Here is an 18901-nt window from a genome sequence, read left to right on the forward strand (position 1 = left end):
TGGAAGAGATGTGCTTTCAGATAATTCTTAAAGATGGCCACAGAATCTGCTGATCTTGCAGCAGCGGGCAGGTGATTCCACAAATGTGGAACCAATGCAGAGAAGGTATGTGATGAGCCTTTTTACCTTTTTGTGATGCCACCACAATACGTTGTTCGCAAAATGTCTAAATAGTAGTGTAGTCATGCTGAAATGCATGCAGAAACAGTTGGAACGTCAGGCTGAAATGACAGGTGGAGTTGTGTATCATCTGCATAGCAGTGTTAGGAAAAGCCATGTTTCCGAATGACAGAGCCTAGGGATGCCATGTATACACAAAATAGCAACAGACCAAGCACTGAGCTCTGAAGCACCCCGTGTCGAGATGTTGGGACTCAGAGACCTCACCAGGAAACTCTAAATGGCCTACCTGAGAGGTAGGACCTTAACCATTGTAGGACCATTCTAGAGACACCCATAGCCTTGAGGGTCGACAGGGGGGTGTGGTAATAAACAGAATAATAGCCTGGCACCAACATTTAGTATGTCATAATTCTATTAGGGTAGCTAACACATTTTAATTCTGTTAACATTCATTCACACCTCATATAAATTACTTTCTTCGGTGGAACACATTTCTATTTTGAGAAATGTCTGGTTTGTGTCTATACAATGGAACTAAATGGGGGGGGGGAAGTTTTGTTTGATTACAAACTTCCTTCAAAATACCTTTTTTGTATATTTGTTCCAGAATAAAGGTTTGGAATGAAAAAAAGCATGGTTTAACTTTTACCTTCTCACTTATTACTCCACAAAGAGATTTTCAGGTGACGTAATAATGTAATGGTGTATTTTGCCTGTTCTGTACAGTTATGTCAAAGAGTGAGGTAAACACATTAGACATTGTTATTATAACATTGTACATTTATCACCAATAGGAGTCCCAACAAACAAAACGCTCTACCATTCAAGTCCACACAACATTACACACAATCCGTTTTCATTGGGTTTAAATGGAAGCTCCGAAACAAAACATGCAAGTACAGAAACATTACATAGAGGTGAAAACTTGAGAGTATATTAAAGAATGAAAGGCCACCTGGATGAATGTGAAACCATACAATGAATTGGCATCCCACACTATTAAACTGAGTTGTTGCTTACTTCTGTCTATTTTTCTACGATGCAAATGCTTCTTGACAGTATTATGACATTCATTTAATATTTAAATATCTGATGACATACCAGCATTTTAAAGCAACCGCAATGGATGTGTTTCAGAGAAAAATTTTGCACAGTTGTTACAGTTCACTTAAGTTACAGAAAAGTCAAATATGACAAGTATAGCATTTGTTTATGGTTTTTTGAGAGTAATTTTGTAGCAAGTGCAAACATCAAAAGCAAGATATTCATTATTTAAGATATTTTTCCATTTATTAATTGATTATGCACAAGCAGAGGGGCAGCGTCTGTGGGATGTGTTTAATAGGATCGGATCGCAGGGGGAATGGCAGCACAGTCTTCTGCGTCCAGAGAGTGGTCAATCACTGGTCTGTATTCCAGAGTAACCTGAAACACGTTTGGTCATGTTAGCTCAAAACATATTTGTTTCCTATATGAAGTCTCACAAGACAAATTTAAGGTAAAGAAAGGAAATGATGGGGATGATTTAGTTACCTTTCCTGTTTTGGGATCTACATAGGAGAGTGTGTGTTTCCTCCAGTGCTGTTCAAAAGGCTTCTTCACCTGCCCTTGCAGTGGTTTGGAATAATCATACTCATCCACACGTTCCTATCAGGAAAAACAAGACAGAGTCTCAGACACAGCATGACTAGCAGCTGTTAACTTTAATTTCAGTGTGCTTCTCTCACAAAGCTACCCTCTGTATATGCCAAACAAGTACTGAATACCTTTATGGTCTTAATACACAAAATGGATCAAAAAAGAGCAGTGTGACAATTCTTTGGAATTTCTTCTTTTGGGTTTCATGGTTAAAAAACTATGTACATTTGCGTTTGACAGAATTTCAAATTTGGTTGGACTATTCCCTAACACTACTTTCTTAACTGCCATATTCTTATAATATCCTTGTAGTTCCAATATGTCTAATCGCTGTACTGTAAATTTACAAAAGAATATCAGAAAATCACTGGAAATTCTGCTTGGTTTAAAGTTCACCTTGAAATCCTCTCGGGCGTGAGCACCTCTGCTCTCGTTACGGGCCTCAGCGGAGACGATTGTCTGCAGTCCATTCAACATCAAATTCTGCAGCTCCAGAGTTTCCACCAAATCAGTGTTCCACACAATACCTGAGCAGACCAAAAATAATTAAGCTTTTACAGAATGGTAATTTTTTTATTTCTACAGGTAGATTCCTAAAGAATGTTATTCATTTTAAGTGCAATGTCAAACCTCTGTCAAATGTTTTAATATCATCCATTGTTTGGTAGATTGCATCCATCTTGACACAACCCTCCTTCAGGACGTCTCCAGTACGGAATACAGCCGCGTGACTTTGCATGGTCTGAGATACAACAGTGTTGTGATTAGACAGCATTTTATAATAGGGGCGACCATCTTAAGTTAAATCACACAAATCTTACATTAGATACTGACTATCCTGACCAGATAAAGTTTATTAGATACATTTGCTCAGATTTTTGCCATTGTTCAATTCCCCAGCCCATGAAGTGCCCATGTACCTTCTGCATGTTCAGCCTGATCTCTGATGTCCTGGTACTGCCGTTTGCGAAGCGGATCTTGTCCATATTGGCGACAGACGCCTCTCCTGCATTGGGTTTCAGAGGGGAAAGCTTCTCTCCTGCAAAAACAGGATCATAAATCCTTATAAAATTCATCAAAGTTAAATCATTACCATCAGCGCCACATAAAATTAAATATTTTGCTTGTTTAATTAGAATTTTTGGAAATTATGTTGCTACCTGGAGTGTCTGTCTCAGCGATGGTCAGAGCACAAGCACGTCCAAACACAACCAGATCCAGCAGAGAGTTGGCGCCCAGGCGGTTGGCACCATGCACTGATGCACAGCCGGCCTCACCGCAGGCATATAGGCCTGGCACCACCTTATCCTCTCCATTCTCATAGGTGATGACCTGAGAGGATTAGAGAGAACAGTGGGATGATCTCACAACCTCAATGCTGTTTGTGATTTTCCTTTAAACAAGACAAAATGTTTCTCTTTAGAATCGCATCTACAAATCCTGCACAATACGACCAATAGATTTATTAAGAAAATAGAATGTTTGTTTTGATTCACGTAGCTGAGGTTTAAAATTAACCTTTGACTTTTTAAGTTAGTAAATTGTAATACACTGTAACCACAACGTAGGTTAAACTGAAAAGGCAAGTCTATAATAGGACATGGAGTTCATCACAGTTTTAAGGTGGTCAGAATACCTGTCCCTTATAGTTGGTAGGGATGCCACCCATGTTGTAGTGGACGGTGGGTAATACAGGGATAGGCTCTTTTGTGACGTCCACCCCGGCGAAGATCATGGCGGTTTCAGAGATGCCTGGCAGGCGGTTAGCCAGCTGCTGTGGAGGTAGATGATGGAGCTGAAGGTACACGTGGTCTTTATCTGGGCCAACACCTCTGGTGGAATCACATTTTTAGAAAGTTAACAAGTTAGTTTCCGATAGTATAAAAACAATCCAGGACAATATAGTGTTTCAATACTTGATTCATAGTTTAAGACCGATAAGTTACATTCTTGTGTTTGTATGTGCAATTTGAAAGTCAATGTTGTGGACACATAACATAAGGCTTAAATATTAAAACAATGCACATCGCACCTTCCTTCTCTGATCTCAATGGTCATGGATCGTGAGACCACGTCTCTGGAAGCCAAGTCTTTGGCATTGGGCGCATAACGCTCCATGAATCTTTCACCTTCACTGTTAATTAAGATTCCACCCTCCCCACGGCAGCCTTCTGTGATCAGACACCCGGCGCCATAGATACCTACAAGAATGACATCATAGGTCAATTGAAACTCAGTCCTAGCAGTTGGTTGAAAGCAGCAGTGGGAGGAGATTATATCAATAATACTCATGCATGTAAACACACAAAAAAACTGCAATACATAACTGTTAAAAAACAGATCAGCACTGCTTACATCATTTATGAAACAATCATATTGGGAAAGAATGCTTTATAAATCACTTTAACTAAATGGTAGATGCTTACCTGTGGGGTGGAACTGAACAAATTCAAGATCCTGGCAGGGAAGACCAGCACGTGTCACCATGGCATTCCCGTCTCCTGTGCTAGTGTGTGCCGAAGTACAGCTGAAAAATGTGCGGCCATAACCACTGCAGAGATAATTCAAAAATAAGTCACTAAACTATAAAGCACATGTATTAATAACTTTTTGGTTTTAATCAGAAGTTACTGAAAATATGTGTGTACATTTGAAACACATTTTTTAAATTATTAATTAGTCATAATCAATCTAAATGCCGTATTTAATTCAAACCCCTTAACAGTCACTATATAAGAAATCAATCATTACTTCAAGAAAAAGCTAGTTTTTCCTTTTCCTTCTTTTTACTTTCCCACAAATCTTCTAAATGCTAGGGCTGTCAAACGATAAATCGCATCCAGAATAGAAGTTTGTGTTTACATCATGTTTGTCTGTGTACTGTGAATATTAACTTTGTGTTTATAAACACATACACGTTTATATTTAAGAAAAATATATATTTTGTTCTGGATGCAATTAATCGTTTGACCGCCCTATTAAAAACATATAATTTCTCACCCTGTGGCAATGACTGTGTTCTTGGATCTGAAACGATGTATGGATCCATCCTCCATGCAGAGCGCAATGACTCCCTTACACTCTCCATCCTCCATCAGCAGATCCAGAGCAAAATACTCCACAAAGTAGCTGGTGTCATACCGCAAGGACTGCAAAACAATGAGCAGATGTTTCCAGCTTAAGGTAGAGTGGCTGTACCCATAACTGAATGTTAATGCTTCTCATAAGCTTATTGAACCCCAGGCATCCGGAATATCACTCACCCGTCCATAGAGCGTGTGAAGAAGAGAATGACCAGTCCGGTCCGCCACACAGCAGCATCTGTGAGCCTGTCCACCTTTACCAAACTTCAAACTTTGACCTCCGAAGGCACGCTGATAGATCTTTCCATCTTCAGTGCGGCTGAACGGCATGCCGAAGTTCTCCAGCTGTGAAGACCAGCATTATAACAATTGAGAGAATTGAAACAACACTATGGATGATCCCATTTGGACCACAATTTACTTTAAATATTCGTGGGATAAGAACCATTACTCAATATGAATAAAGTAACAATGAGAGTGCCAGCTCAAGTCACTGTCCCTCACCTCCACCACTGCAGCAGGGGCTTGTTCTGTCATATAGTGAATGGCATCCTGATCTCCCAGCCAATCAGATCCCTTCACTGTGTCATAAAAGTGCCAGCGCCAGTTGTCGTCCTCCATGTTGCCCAATGCAGCATTAATCCCACCCTGTAATTATGAAATAGTTCATCACAACTACTTCAATTACTTCTTTAAGAATTTATTTTTTACACTCATAGATTAACAGCACATACTATAATAGATTATTTGTTATGCATTAGTGAGATCACTACAGGACATTAACTTAGAGGTGCGGTCTCAAAGGTTGAGCGCCTTTGTGAACTTTAGACTTTCTATTCTAAAGCAAAACACACAACTCAACTTCATTTCTGCTTCCTTAAAAAAATACACACCATAAAAATGTTTAAATGTGCTTTTTTATTTATACCAGAGATGCGAAATGTAAAAGAAACATCTCCAAACCTGTGCAGCCACTGTGTGTGAACGGGTTGGGAAAAGTTTGGTGACACAGGCAGTGTTAAAGCCGGCCTCGGACAGTCCGAACGCTGCCCGCAGACCCGCACCACCGGCTCCAACAACCACAGCATCAAACTCATGATCTACTACTGGATACTGAGTGGAGATCTGACGGACAAAACCCCCCCACAAAGATCACACAACTAGTTTTGTTTTGCTCTTGCGAAACTACATTTTACAAGTCATGCATCGAATGTATTGAAACCAATCAAGCAAAACACTTACACCATCGGAAACTTTGGCATCTCCCTTTTTGCCATAGATGGAGAAATGCAGTTTGCGGTTGCTTGCCTGGCATATTGATGGAAGCTGGGAAAGTGAAAAAATAATAGTAATAATCACACAAGACATTGATTTAAAAATGCAATGAATGTGTTTCATAACTGTTTACATCCATCACAGTACCACAAACTATATTGTGACAACAGATTGTGATGATCATCTTGTTTATATATTTCACGCAAATTGTTTTGTGTGTGTAGCAAAGTCAGACTGTAGAATGTATAAGAATGTATATAAAGAAAACTACAAACTGATGAAGTCATGAACACAGACTTGTGAACAGTTATGTCAAAACATCTACAATCCTCTTCAATCCTCACTAGGTCACTTGTGTAAAACAAAGGCAACCCATAACACCAAATCAACTTTAGGCAGCCTGTGTTCATTCTCTTAAAAGTACCAAGACTTATGATAATCAAGTAATCAGAAACAAAATAATGACATCTGCTGTCAGCATCACACGGCTTATGCTAACGCGGTTTGCTTGACCTTCAGTGAATCCACTCTTTACAAACCTCACATTTTTCTAATAAAACTCACACAAAAAAATGCCACCCAAGCACCGATGTAAAAGATCAAGATCAAGTATAATCATTCAACGCTTGTTTCGTGAATAAAAACATCACAAGGAAAGTCATACGTAACAGAGCCAATGCGACTATGTAATAAGTTACCTAACACAGCAGACGATGGTTACAAAACCAACAAAATGCAGTTTCATCCAAGAGTAACGCCGGTAAATATTCAGCATGCCCATGCAAAATGACATTAAACAGTAAGTATGCACTTCGACATAAGGCGACTTACAGCTTTTAAAGATACAATGTTTTTCCCGAGGACACGGGATGCAGCGCACACAGCGGCCATGTTGCTGAGATCTGCCCAGTACGCACGCGCGAGCTGAAACTGACGCACCAGCAGATCATGTAAGCAGTGCTTCAGTCTGGAGCGTACCAATGTGTTTCCAGGACGGGGGGGATGTCTCAAGAAACGTTATATAATTAAACAACAGAAGCATACACATGCGCTTTAAAGAAGGTATAGTCAAATATTTAGTAATTTATGTGTGTATAATATAGCTATCTTATATTAAATACGTATTTGTTGTGTCTGAGAATGTAGACGAAGATGTCTTCTGCACCTATAATGGAAATATATTAGTTTGAAGTCGCAGCGTAATGTGCGAAAACGACAAGTGTTTGGAATTCTTGCAGTACAAGGTAATGATAAACAATATTTTTTAATTGACATAACAAGTATCGGTTGTCTATACATGGGAAATGTTTTAACAAACTAAACGAGATAAGCTGAAAGTAGCGTCGCGCAAATAGGAAGTGTCGTTTCAACTGATGTGGTGAATGACGTTGCCATTTGCTTGTTGTAGGTGACCCATCCTTTTGGTCAGAGGTTTGTTACAAAAGCATTTATTCGCAGTACACATGAACAACTTGAATAACCCTGACGACTGGAATATAAGACCAGAGCAACAGGGTGATGGTGGGGGCAGCAAGTGGAATTATGCCCTTCTGGTGCCCATGCTGGGACTCGCTGCCTTTAGTAAGTATGCAACAGAGGTCTTAAAGGGGCAGCTCACCTTAAAATGACATTTCAGTTGTCAGTTATTTAACCTTTAAGTCGTTCCAGACCCTTCCAATTACTTTTTTCTTCCAACAAGAGAAAACATTTTAATGTTAAAACAATTTCCGGACAATAAAAGTGAATGGTGACCGAGGCTGTTTTCTTGTCAACATTCTACTTAAGAATCTCATTTCATACAGGGTTTGGAACCACTTGAGCAATGGCAAAATTCTCATTGTAGGGTGTTAATGTTTGTTTTTCGTGGCTGTTTTTAGGGTGGATCTGGTCGAAAGAGTCTCAAAAGGAAATCGAAAAGGCCACGGTCATGTACAACCAGAACATGGACACCATCCAGAGGGATCTGGAGCTGAAATACCGTCAGACACTCTCTGAAAACCGCAGAGAAACGGCTCAAATGGAGCTGGATTTAGAGAAAGAACTGCAACGGGCGCACGGTTACCGTCAAGCTCTGGCCTCCCAGAATCAACATCTCAAGGAAGAACGGCAAAGCATTAGGTTGGAACGTGAAAGGCTAGAAAATCTGCTCTCTGGTGGTCTGGTGCTTTTTCACGAGGCATTGGAGAAAGAGAAAGATGGGGAGAGGAGAGCATCAGTGGCTTTAAAGGAAGTGGAGTACAGGTTGGTGGATAGGCAGAGGGCCTTTTGCAGTATCTTGGTGCCTCGTGCGAGGAGGTTTGAGTTAGAGAAAGATCTGCTCGTTCGGACGGCCAAAGAGCCTCTTTTTGCACGTCTGGAGATGGAGGATGGTCTCAGGGACATTTTTAAGAATGATCGCAGCTGTGCCGAGCCTCTCAACACAGATGAGCGCAGGAACGGGAGTCTCATGTGGCTGTACCTCAGATACTGGAAGATGCAAGTCACCCTACAAACACACCAGAGAGCAGAAGCTGCCGTACTTGGCTTGCAGACTAAAAAATAACAGACGTCAACAGAGATAAATAGAATTGAAACAAATTGCAGTCAAATCTTGATCTATGTCTTATTGACTGCATACTCTCACTGTTCTTTGTTGGTGGTGTTTTGTTTTTTAATAAACGGTTTTGATAAGGAAAGATTTTTTCTTTTTACATTCTGAATTCGTCAAATCAGAATCAGTTAAAAGAACATTTACAATTAAAACATTTCAATGGTGTTGGGTTTCAGAAAACCATGATTGGAGCAAACTATACTTGCCGAGGCTAAATTTAGGTAAGTATGAATTGTTTGCTTTTAACAACAATTAGCCTTATTTTTTTTTCAGCCACTTATATACTGTATGTAGACTTTTTATCTATGCCTCTCCCTCACAATAAAACAACAAGAATATAACATTATGTTAAAAAGTTCATTTTAAGACATATTAACATAAGGTAATGAATGAAGAATCATCTAAAGAGATAAAAAGTAATACAAAACCATTGCGGTCATTCACAAGGTTTGCAGTTTTTCGTATACTAGAGAAGAAAGAGGAAATCTAGATGTTCTAGAGTTTGAGTCGTATTTGGCTGCCAGTGCTGGATGGTAACCAGTAGATGGAGGTGTACCATAAACCAAACCTGCTTCTAAATATAATTCTTGCGTACACTACATGAATCATTTAATGACATAAATTAAATGCTGTCAAATTAAAAAAAGATCAGCTATAAACGTATCTTACGTAATGATGCTCCTGCATGCAAGTAAATGTCCCCAATCTTATTAAGGAATAAGTAGACTTAATTAGTCTTATTAAGGTTCTGCATTTAGACTTTTTCCAGATCTTCCACACAATTTTACAATTCAGTCAAATGATACGACATAAGTAGCAGTGAACGTAAAAAGCAGATGAGCATGGTGGGAATAATCATTGGAACTGGAAGTGGTCTCTGCTATTTTTCTGGCTGGCTCTGGGCTTGTTGCTTATAGTACGTGTCTTACTATACATTTTGGTGGGTTATTTCCACATGTATTTTCTACTTTAAATGCATTCATTGTTTTCTTTGGATTAAGCTTCTAACTGTATAAATCACTTGTTGTAAATCTTAACAGAAAAGTACATAAAGAAACCTCAAAACAACACATCAGAGGTTGAAATAGAGATTCGTCACCTGAAAGCAAATTATGCAAGTCATAAGAAAGGGAGATGAATCCTTTGAGGAGAATCGAGACCAGAGGGTGTGTTTGTCGTAAGTGTCTATTTGAATTATTTCTACATGTAGTTTCCACCCAAAATGCATTGATTGCTTTTGTTGACTTGCATTAAAAACAATGTGTACACAGCATGTAATTCAGAGGAAACAGACACAATAGTAAAGAAACACCCAGCTTGGTGAATATTGTGCCCTCACAGCAAGTAAAATCTTTGAGAATGAAACAAAAAGTAAATTTATCCGAGGCTAATTGTTGTGGCGGATTTTATAGTGCAAGCCCTGCATGAACTGTTTATCTGTATTTGAATAAAACAAATTTGACACCAACCACTTGTCAAGATGGATATGAGATTAAGAAAATCTCGCCACCAGAGAAAGCCAAAGGTTAGGCAAACCTTGAATGGATGGTTCCCCAAAATATTAACTCTGTCCTTTAATTAACCTCATGCTTCACACCTTTTCTGTGAAACACAAAATAATATATTTTGAAGATGGTCAAGGGTTTTGTGTCAATTGGTATCTATCTTGTTTGTTCTTCAAAATGTTCTGCAGAAGTCTGTCATACAAATTTGGTAATTTTTGACCAATCTTCCATTGGTTGTTCAGTAAAATGAAATATTTCTTCGTTATTGTTATTACATTATGGGACACAAGGGAGTGGGGGTAAAAGATGTCAAATCACTGTATGAAACAAAACTTCAAATAAGTTATTAGCTATTTTTAACTTAACTATTGTATACAGTTGTAAATTATTAAACATTTCAATCTCATGCATTCACTCAAATAGAAAATGCCACAGACTGTCATTACTAGATCAGCTTTATTGTGATTAATACATTGATACATAATCATCGGTGAGGATTTATTGATCTATTTGCGATTCAATATAAACTTCCAGCTTGAATACTGCTCATAAAAGGGCATTCATTACACTTCAACTCCATAAACCTGTATCTTGGTCATTTTGGTGTCAAGTGCCCCGAGTGGCTCTTTGTAAATATTGCAGTTAGAGGTCTTCTCCTCATGCCAGCACTCATCCATAAGCCGATTGTCACCGGAGATTGTCACCAGTCTCTCATCACCCTCATCAGCTTCCTCGCAAACACCCAGGTCACCTTATATATACGGTTCCTAGGTTACTGTCGACATAAAGAGCCGGTCTCTTGAGACCGACCACCTGCTGAAACCCCTCCGTCACCAGCGAAGGGCTTCAAGTTCACATTGGATTAGTGTTTACATCTTGTGCATATAGAAATATTTATTGGAACAAATTTACAAGGAAAATGTACAATTCAGATTATATTTATAAGGATAGTAGCGCAAACCATATCACCGTCACACATACCAGCGATACGTCAGATAATTTATGTACACAGTACACTAATAAAGATATAAATATATAATTGCTATATCTATTTATATATGCGTATTTATACTTCCCTAATTCCAGTGAAATCAGTCTGTTCCTTCTCATTGACCTGTACGTGTGTCTTCTGTCTTGACTATACGCCAAAACGACAGAAAAGAGATTATAGGAGATAATGGAGATAAGGGCACCACACAGGTTGCATGTTACTTCACATTTTTAAAGTAACACGGTATTGAATATTACAATAAGTAGTGACACGTGATTATACAGAGCTTGTGTGAGACATCTCAATAACAGGGCTTGTGAGGTTAGATATCATGTGCTCGATATAGACGCAGTGCTACAGGTGAGTAGGATTGTATTTCACATCTTGAAACCCCAAATTGGAAGAGCTACATTTCTTTGTACAAACATTCAGGAACATTCATCGCCGCCCTTCCTTATCCTCAAGACTGGAGGAGCTCAGGCAGCAAATGGGATTAAAACAAGTTCGGGACCTCAAACCACCCGGATGTAGATCAAATGAACCTTCTATTGAGACAGCGGGATCACACAGCTAAATTCACCACCAGAAATGAAGGGCACTGTACATTGGATTTCTGGGCTTCTTTGCTGATATTGCCTCGTATTGTCATTTATTTGAAAAGTCTATGATGCAGGGTGTGTTATTCAAAAGCCCAGATCTCAATGTCCTGCACGTAGAAGTCTTCTGTTTTAGAGAGCATTGGGTTTCCAAAGGTTTTACATGAGTGAGTTCTGCCATGATAGAGGTCTCCGTCCAACCACAAACCAAACTCACCCCTGAAAAGAAAGCAGATGTAGGCATCTTGGATTTATAAACACAGATTATGGCAACGTATCATCCACACATACCCTCCACCACCGAAGGCTAAGGCGTCTGGATCTCCTTTCATGAAGAATAAGTTGTCGCCGGTCCATTTGAAAACCTAGAAATGTGCAATGTCTTTATTCTCATATACCGGAGCATTTCTTCAGAAATCGTATAAAACACACTTGAGTTTCAAAGTATGACACCACTAGTAAACACGCTTAATTTAATTGCAAGTCAATTTCTTCTAATTTAATACAAAACTGTTCATAGGTGTACATTATATTTGACGTAAACTTTCACATACCGGTTCATCAAAGCTCGTCACGTATACCTTATCTATTCTCACCTTGAAGTCTGGGCAGAAGGTAAAGAGGAAGGTCTCTCCGGTGCCATAGAAGCCATCACTGACTTTAAATGGTTCTGAAGCAAGTGCTCCAAACAGCTAAAAAACAACACACAACTTGAATGAACCAGAACAGTTGATACATAAATGAATATTTATAAATTATGCAAATATAGAGACAACAAAAAATGTATTTGCATAATCAAATGGCCATTTCACTCTCAAATGTGACCCTGGACCACAAAACCAGTCATAAGGGGCAGTATTTTGAAATTAATATTTGCACATAATCTGAAAGCTGAATCATCTTTCCATATGGGGTTTATGGTTTGAAGAATTGGACAATCACATAGATACCAAACTTGAGTGGGTAATTCTCAAAGAGCGGGCAGTGGGGAGTGAAGTTTGCAGGGATGTTTCCGGGCATTCTTTCTTCGGGCCTTTGCTGCATCCACTCACAAAAATAAAGTTGTGATATATTTACGGTAGGACATTTACAAAATATCTTCATGGAACATGATCTTTTCTTAATATACTAATTAAAAATAAAAGATAATTTCCCTTACAATGTATTGTTGGGTATTGCTATCCATGCTGCCTATGACTGGTTTTGTGGTCCGGGGTCACAATTCAATCTCTCTTTCAAAGAATGCAAAAAAGAACCTAATGCATACCTGCCCATCGCTGTCTTTGATGACCATGAGAACTGGAGAGTCCTGTCCCTGCATGGTCCGATACAAGCTCTTGATACTCATGCCGTGATTGGATGTGCTGAACGCTAAAGACCAGGGATAGCCGATTGTCCTGGGGGGCAGATGCTTGGCCAGCTGAGAATAGGGGGAAGAGGTCAGAGATGATCAACGAACCCCCCAAATGATTAAAGGCCATTAATAAGAGCAGAACGACCTTGAATTAAAGACACTTTTGGGTATGACTTGGAAATGCAAGTGTAATGAAAAAATAATGGCTTTGGCGGGCAAATTACAACCAAAATGCCAGAGGAAGTTAGGAAGCGAAAATGTCATAGGAGACCCCTGAGAACTGCTAAAGATGAAGGCAGCTCATCGTTCAATAGAGATTGTGAAGTCTGGGCATTGGAGAGTTGAATATAAATGAGGTGTACAGACAGATATGGGCCGACACGGGTCCCAGACAGATTAGCGATAAGCATTTATACTTGCCTTTTCAATCTGCTCCGGTTGCAGTAGGACACTGGGCTCATTCAGATGGGGTCTGAATATCTCTGGTTCAGGGTCACTTTTTACCATAACTTTAGAGTTCACCTCCTCCTTGGTTGTGATCTAAATAAAAAAAGAATAAAGTACACATGAGCACAGTTGTGTTGTTTGTTTTGCCCAAAATTTCACGAACATCATCTTATATTGAGAGTACGCATTGTTAACATGTTGTTTAAAATAACAACTTGGAATCAAATATAAAAGACTTATAATAACCGAATAATACTATAAAACCAGTACTCTCGATAAAAGAGAATGTTCCATAATTGTGATGGTATCGTCACCACTGGGGTCGACAAAAGCAATTCAGCTCGAAGGAGAAAATCGACATGGACTAAGAGCAGGACATGAGGAGTGAAGTTCGCTGACGCACACATTACAAGCCAAAAGCATCAGCATTTCAATCGGGTAATGTGTGCTTCTACATCAGTGCTCCCTTTACCCCAACTGATGTAGAAAAGGGAAAGATGGATGGAGGTCAGCATGGTTTGATTGACAGGAAATGATCCAATGGGAGAATTATTCCTCAGGTTTAGGAATGACCAGCATAAACTGCATCTCAGCAGGAGGATAGGGGTTAAATTTGCAGGAAAAAAAGGAAGTTAGCCAACAACGATATGCAAATATCCAAGGACCAAGACATTAAAACCAAGGTTTAAAGTTAACTATCAAAACGTTTCTGTTAATTTCAATCAAATAAAATATAATTTAAACTATGGGGGAAATGATTAGAAAAGTAGATTGGAAAGTATTCTATTGTATATTGAACAAAAAGAAATGCTGCCTTAGCGATAAACTGTAATAAACTGAGGCACTAAAATTAATAACTGGAAATACAAAAACTAAACCTTAATTGCAGTATAAATTTTTTTTTATAATAAATTGACAAATAAGATAAATTTAAACTAAATGAACAGAAAAAGTATATTTAAAAGCTAATTTAGAATATTAAAAAAACTAGAATAAAACTTTAGAATATTGTTTGCTTGACGTCAAGTTACACATCTTGGATGTTTGCAGGGTTAGTGTGACCACATCATCACACTTTAAGGAATAGTTTTCCTTTAAAGTCAACATGAAACAACCATCATAAACAATTTTTGTCTTTTGCTTTTAAATATTAGAAACCAAAATGAAACTGGACTTCATATCTATGGGGAATGTGGGCGTGGAAGGATCTTGCCAAAACTATTCGCTAGATTTAACCCAAACAATATGGTCCGTCTAGCTAATTTAAGGAAAGAGGTTTGGAGGTACAGTATTGTAAAAATATGTAAAAAACGTGTTGTTGGATTTCATGTTGACCTTGCGTGTGATCAATGCTGTCTGAAGAGTAAATCATAACAAACACTGCAGTCAAATGCAACTTCGTTTCATTTTTGATCAACAGCATTATGCAACTCATAACTGTGATAATCCACTTGCATCAATTATCACTTCTATCCCTTCATCTTTAAAGCATTTAAAACTGAAATGCCACTAAACCATCCTGAGAGGTTTGAGTGTGCAGCGTGACATGTGGCACCTGAAGGCGTTTGCAGAGCGAGCGGAGGTCCTCGCTGTTTAGTGCATCTATCCGTCGATAGTACTCAGTAACGGACACTACCTAATGCACAGACAGAACAATTGTGAGCCGACCGAACAAATAACAACTTCAACAAGAGGGGAAGGTCGAAGATCCAAAGCGATGCTGAAGGGATGGATCAAGTTGTGTGCTCGCTATTCCTCTTCTGCATATAAACTTGGATCATGTTAGTGTTTTCAGAATTTCATTACAGCCGTTTCATCTGTTCGGCTCACCAAGACCTATACAAGAGGAAATAAACGACTCCAGTCCATCGTCATATTGAAATATACTTCAAATGCACCTTGTGTGCACAGACACTTGCATAGGCAGTCAGTTTAGATCTCACACACATGACAAAAACTTTAATCTAACAGGATTAGCTTTATGAGATCAAACAACACATGCAAATATCTCCAACAACCTGCCCGAGTCCAATATACACTTCTCAATGCAACAGAAAACAAGATTCCCATGCATTCATTTCCATTCAGCTTCTGTGCGTCTTCTTCACGTGTTTTACAATAACAACAAACTTAAAAGTGAAAGTCATACTCATAACACAGAGAAGAGTGCACTGTCAATGCACGCACACACATAAACATCAGATAACAGTGCGGTTTTCATTACCAAGCCAAAGCTGTACTTGGGCGTCAGCTGAAATCCATCCTTAATTCTTCTGGAGAAAAACATGACTTCTGCAGAGACTTCTGTCCCGGGACATGCACATTTATGGCTGATACAGACACGCTTTGAAGTGAACTGCGGGCTTTGCGCTGTTTATATCCAACACGGACCAATAGAAGAGCGTGAACTCGTGTGACCCTCCCTTCCCTCTGACCAGCCCAAACAACAGGAGGTTCAGGCCAGAGTTTGAATCGTAGGTTACTTTATAAAAACTCAGAAAAGCTATCTGGAAGACTTTAGAAATAAACATTGACATTTATAAAACATACAAATATTTTTAGGAGAACAGTCATAAAAAATAAGAAAATAGCTTATTGTGATCATATAAAGAAATTGTAAATATTTCCCCAAGACAGAACAAACATATATTTTATATGCATGTGGTATTAAAAATATATAAAAATTATAATACATCATTTTAATTCCTCACACTCATGTTTGCTCTTAAAACAAAACAAATCAATAGAAATATCAAATAGTAAACATTTGTAATATTATATAAAGAATATGTATCACACATAGCAGTCAAATAGTATTGCTAACCTATAGGTGGTTTTAGAGGGGGGATGAAATGCTTATATGAAAACCATAAGAACAAAGCCACACACGTTACAATGAATGAACACCCTATGGACGATAAACATGGCATTAAGACACTGTGCAAATAGGACATTACATGGACATTAACAATGACTGGCAACAGAAAACTCATGCATTCATACTTAATGTTAGAACAGTGTGTGCATAAACATGGTTCATCGGTAACGGAGGAGCTCTGAGGACAGAACTCTGAAAGAAGGACACACAAACACACGAGAACACACGCTCCAGCGCTGCAGTGAATAACAGACTCATGTGGGGAGAACTGACACAACATAAGACTCATGAGTACAATATGTGTATAACACAAACATCAGGACAGTTATCCAAACATAACAATAGAAAATCGACTTGATCTATTACGTAATGCATAAAACATGTAAAAATATTTCCTAGCACTCTCTGGGCCCACGGTATATTAAATTACCAAATATATTTATAATATACAGTACATATTTAAAGAGTCTGGTTCCAAAATGAGAACTTTGATGTTTTTTTCATGTCTTTTAAGTTCTCATTTTGGAATTTATATTATACATACAAATGCAACATATAAGGATTAGAGATGCTTTCTACATTTGGTATTTTAATGGAATCATATTCAGTTAAGTTACAGGTTATCGTACCGAAGCCATTCTTACCTCCCAGTCTTTGAAGGTGATATCAGGCACTGGTTTGTCCAGCCGCCCACTTTCAGCCTCTTGGTTCTTTTTTACAACTACAAACCCAGGCTCCCGGGTCACTTCACCCAAACCTTCTCCATACACATCAGGGGTCCACTGGACAAAGAATGCATACAGGTGGTCTGACCTATAGGAAATACAAATGAGAGATCATCAGCTTTTCAAACATGTTACGCTACTTTTCACCGCGAGTTTGGAAATCCAGAAATAATTTGTGGCATACATTGTAAAATAATGTCTTTTAAAAAAAAACTGTTGACTTATTTATCCATTTCTATACTGCCATCTCAATCAAGCTAACTGCATGCGTGTACTCTGATATACCACTTTGCTCAATTGCTTTACTCAATTTTATAAATTATGTGTCAACAACATCTTATAGGTAATTGCACCGTGTTGACAGCGATGAAACCTAGTCCTTTGGTATTAAAAGACAAAGACGCACCGATTGTTGGAAGACCCCTACTTAAAGAATTACACACAGAAGCTCATACAAACAAGCATAAAAACTGTATAAGTTCAGACACACACAGACACACAAATGGTCGTGGAGAGATGTGGTCGAGCTCCAAAGGTTTCCTGGGGACATTTGGCGCAGCTTTCAGGCTTTAGTAAGTACACACATATAGACAGTACATGAGTGCTAGAATGCACCCAGAATACTCTTGCAGTGCAAAAGTAAACAAGTGGACCATTGCATGGTACCTCAAACACATGATGCGACCAGTCACGTAACTGGGTCAGACAACAGTGGGGCAGTTATCAGTGCAACCCTTCCCATAACCACAAGCTTATGATACATTATCAGGCATTTAATTCATGAAGCACAGATCTCTTGCACGCAAATATATACTTGCATGGCATAAATCAAAGTTGAAGTTAAAAACATGAAGGAGTAAATAGTTGTTAGATAAAAGTGTGCGATTTTAATTTTCAGGCTCAAGTGATACAACATTGCTTTAGCCACGTAGAGGTCATGGGTTTGAACCCTGACAAAATGGTTATTGATAAACAAATGTACGACTGAAGGTCGCTTTGCCAATTGTGTTTGCAAAAATGTACATATTCACTTCAAACAGATCACACTGTCATTAAAAAGGAATAATAATATAAACTGCCTTCAAGGGAGGGAGAGAAATTTAGCCATGCATAATTTAATTTGAGATGAAAACATATGCAGCATGTAAATCTTTAATTGTCAGTGGATGAATATTTGTATTATATAGAAGCAAAATATTCCAGATTACATAAAGCTTTGGGTTCGAGCATTTAGATTAGTATATCAAGAAATTCGACTCGGTCATTCTATGGATAATCCAGTTTCTTAAAGACACCAGGATTGACATAGAATAACCCTGCAGATTCATGCAAGGATAAAAATCACATTCTAAGAAACCCAATCCTTGGAAAACTCTTATTAGGGCTTTAGATTGCATATACATACATAAGGAATGAATATTAGGGAAATATAAATTAAACAACATTAACATTTTTAATAAGCCACATAAACAGAAGAACATTAACAGATAATTAGGCCTGAAAGTGAAAGGCTCTATTAGTAATATACAATAAAATGTTATGCAGATGGTAGTAGAGATACGTTGATAATGCTTAAACGTTGAAGGCCAGAAAATTAAGAACCATCTACACTTAAATGGACAGTTTACCCCAAAATGAAAATTCAACATTTACTCACATTAATGTCATTTCAAACCTGTATGACTTTATTTCTTCT

The 18901-nt window shown here is 38.4% G+C and overlaps 3 protein-coding genes across 4 annotated transcripts in view; 1 reads left to right on the top strand and 2 right to left on the bottom strand.

The window, feature by feature from the left end:
• Window positions 1-492: 492 nt before the first annotated feature.
• sdha (succinate dehydrogenase complex, subunit A, flavoprotein (Fp)) lies at window positions 493-7105 on the bottom strand. The gene is made up of 15 exons (XM_079484951.1): window positions 6951-7105; window positions 6087-6170; window positions 5808-5969; window positions 5349-5492; window positions 5025-5189; window positions 4762-4910; window positions 4188-4312; window positions 3794-3962; window positions 3398-3593; window positions 2922-3093; window positions 2682-2800; window positions 2392-2503; window positions 2158-2288; window positions 1657-1770; window positions 493-1548 (listed from the first exon to the last, which is right to left on the bottom strand). Exons 1-15 carry the CDS (start codon window positions 7008-7010, stop codon window positions 1462-1464), a joined length of 1989 nt encoding a protein of 662 aa, XP_079341077.1. The 5' UTR covers window positions 7011-7105; the 3' UTR covers window positions 493-1461.
• Window positions 6984-9029, top strand: ccdc127b (coiled-coil domain containing 127b). The gene is made up of 4 exons (XM_079484952.1): window positions 6984-7181; window positions 7266-7363; window positions 7528-7700; window positions 7997-9029. The coding sequence occupies exons 3-4, from the start codon at window positions 7583-7585 to the stop codon at window positions 8659-8661; spliced, it is 783 nt and encodes a 260-aa protein (XP_079341078.1). The 5' UTR covers window positions 6984-7181; window positions 7266-7363; window positions 7528-7582; the 3' UTR covers window positions 8662-9029.
• A 1407-nt stretch (window positions 9030-10436) lies between these two features.
• Window positions 10437-18901, bottom strand: part of oxr1b (oxidation resistance 1b) — a 34665-nt gene continuing 26200 nt past the window's right edge. The window contains exons 11-17 of one of the 2 annotated variants that reach the window (XM_079485605.1): window positions 17125-17293; window positions 15158-15238; window positions 13576-13695; window positions 13069-13221; window positions 12398-12493; window positions 12093-12166; window positions 10437-12020 (exon numbers count right to left, since the gene is read on the bottom strand). In XM_079485605.1, coding sequence (XP_079341731.1) covers window positions 11885-12020; window positions 12093-12166; window positions 12398-12493; window positions 13069-13221; window positions 13576-13695; window positions 15158-15238; window positions 17125-17293 — 829 coding nt within the window. In that variant the 3' untranslated portion in view covers window positions 10437-11884. The remainder of the gene's footprint in view (window positions 12021-12092; window positions 12167-12397; window positions 12494-13068; window positions 13222-13575; window positions 13696-15157; window positions 15239-17124; window positions 17294-18901) is intronic. The other variant, XM_079485606.1, reaches the window with a different exon arrangement.

The sequence above is a fragment of the Barbatula barbatula genome, assembly GCF_947034865.1.
Source record: "Barbatula barbatula genome assembly, chromosome: 21".
Taxonomy (NCBI): domain Eukaryota; kingdom Metazoa; phylum Chordata; class Actinopteri; order Cypriniformes; family Nemacheilidae; genus Barbatula; species Barbatula barbatula.

What these genes read in the sequence shown, in the direction of transcription:
- sdha (XM_079484951.1), bottom strand. Translation starts at nt 7,010, where the DNA reads ATGGCCGCTGTGTGCGCTGCATCCCGTGTCCTCGGGAAAAACATTGTA. An exon ending in ATTGAGATCAGAGAAGGAAG is followed by an intron (nt 3,594 to 3,793) that starts GTGCGATGTGCA and finishes TGATTCCACCAG; the next exon opens with AGGTGTTGGCCCAGATAAAG. An exon ending in ACGCCCGAGAGGATTTCAAG is followed by an intron (nt 1,771 to 2,157) that starts GTGAACTTTAAA and finishes TTTTCCTGATAG; the next exon opens with GAACGTGTGGATGAGTATGA.
- ccdc127b (XM_079484952.1), top strand. Translation starts at nt 7,583, where the DNA reads ATGAACAACTTGAATAACCCTGACGACTGGAATATAAGACCAGAGCAA. An exon ending in GCTGGGACTCGCTGCCTTTA is followed by an intron (nt 7,701 to 7,996) that starts GTAAGTATGCAA and finishes GGCTGTTTTTAG; the next exon opens with GGTGGATCTGGTCGAAAGAG.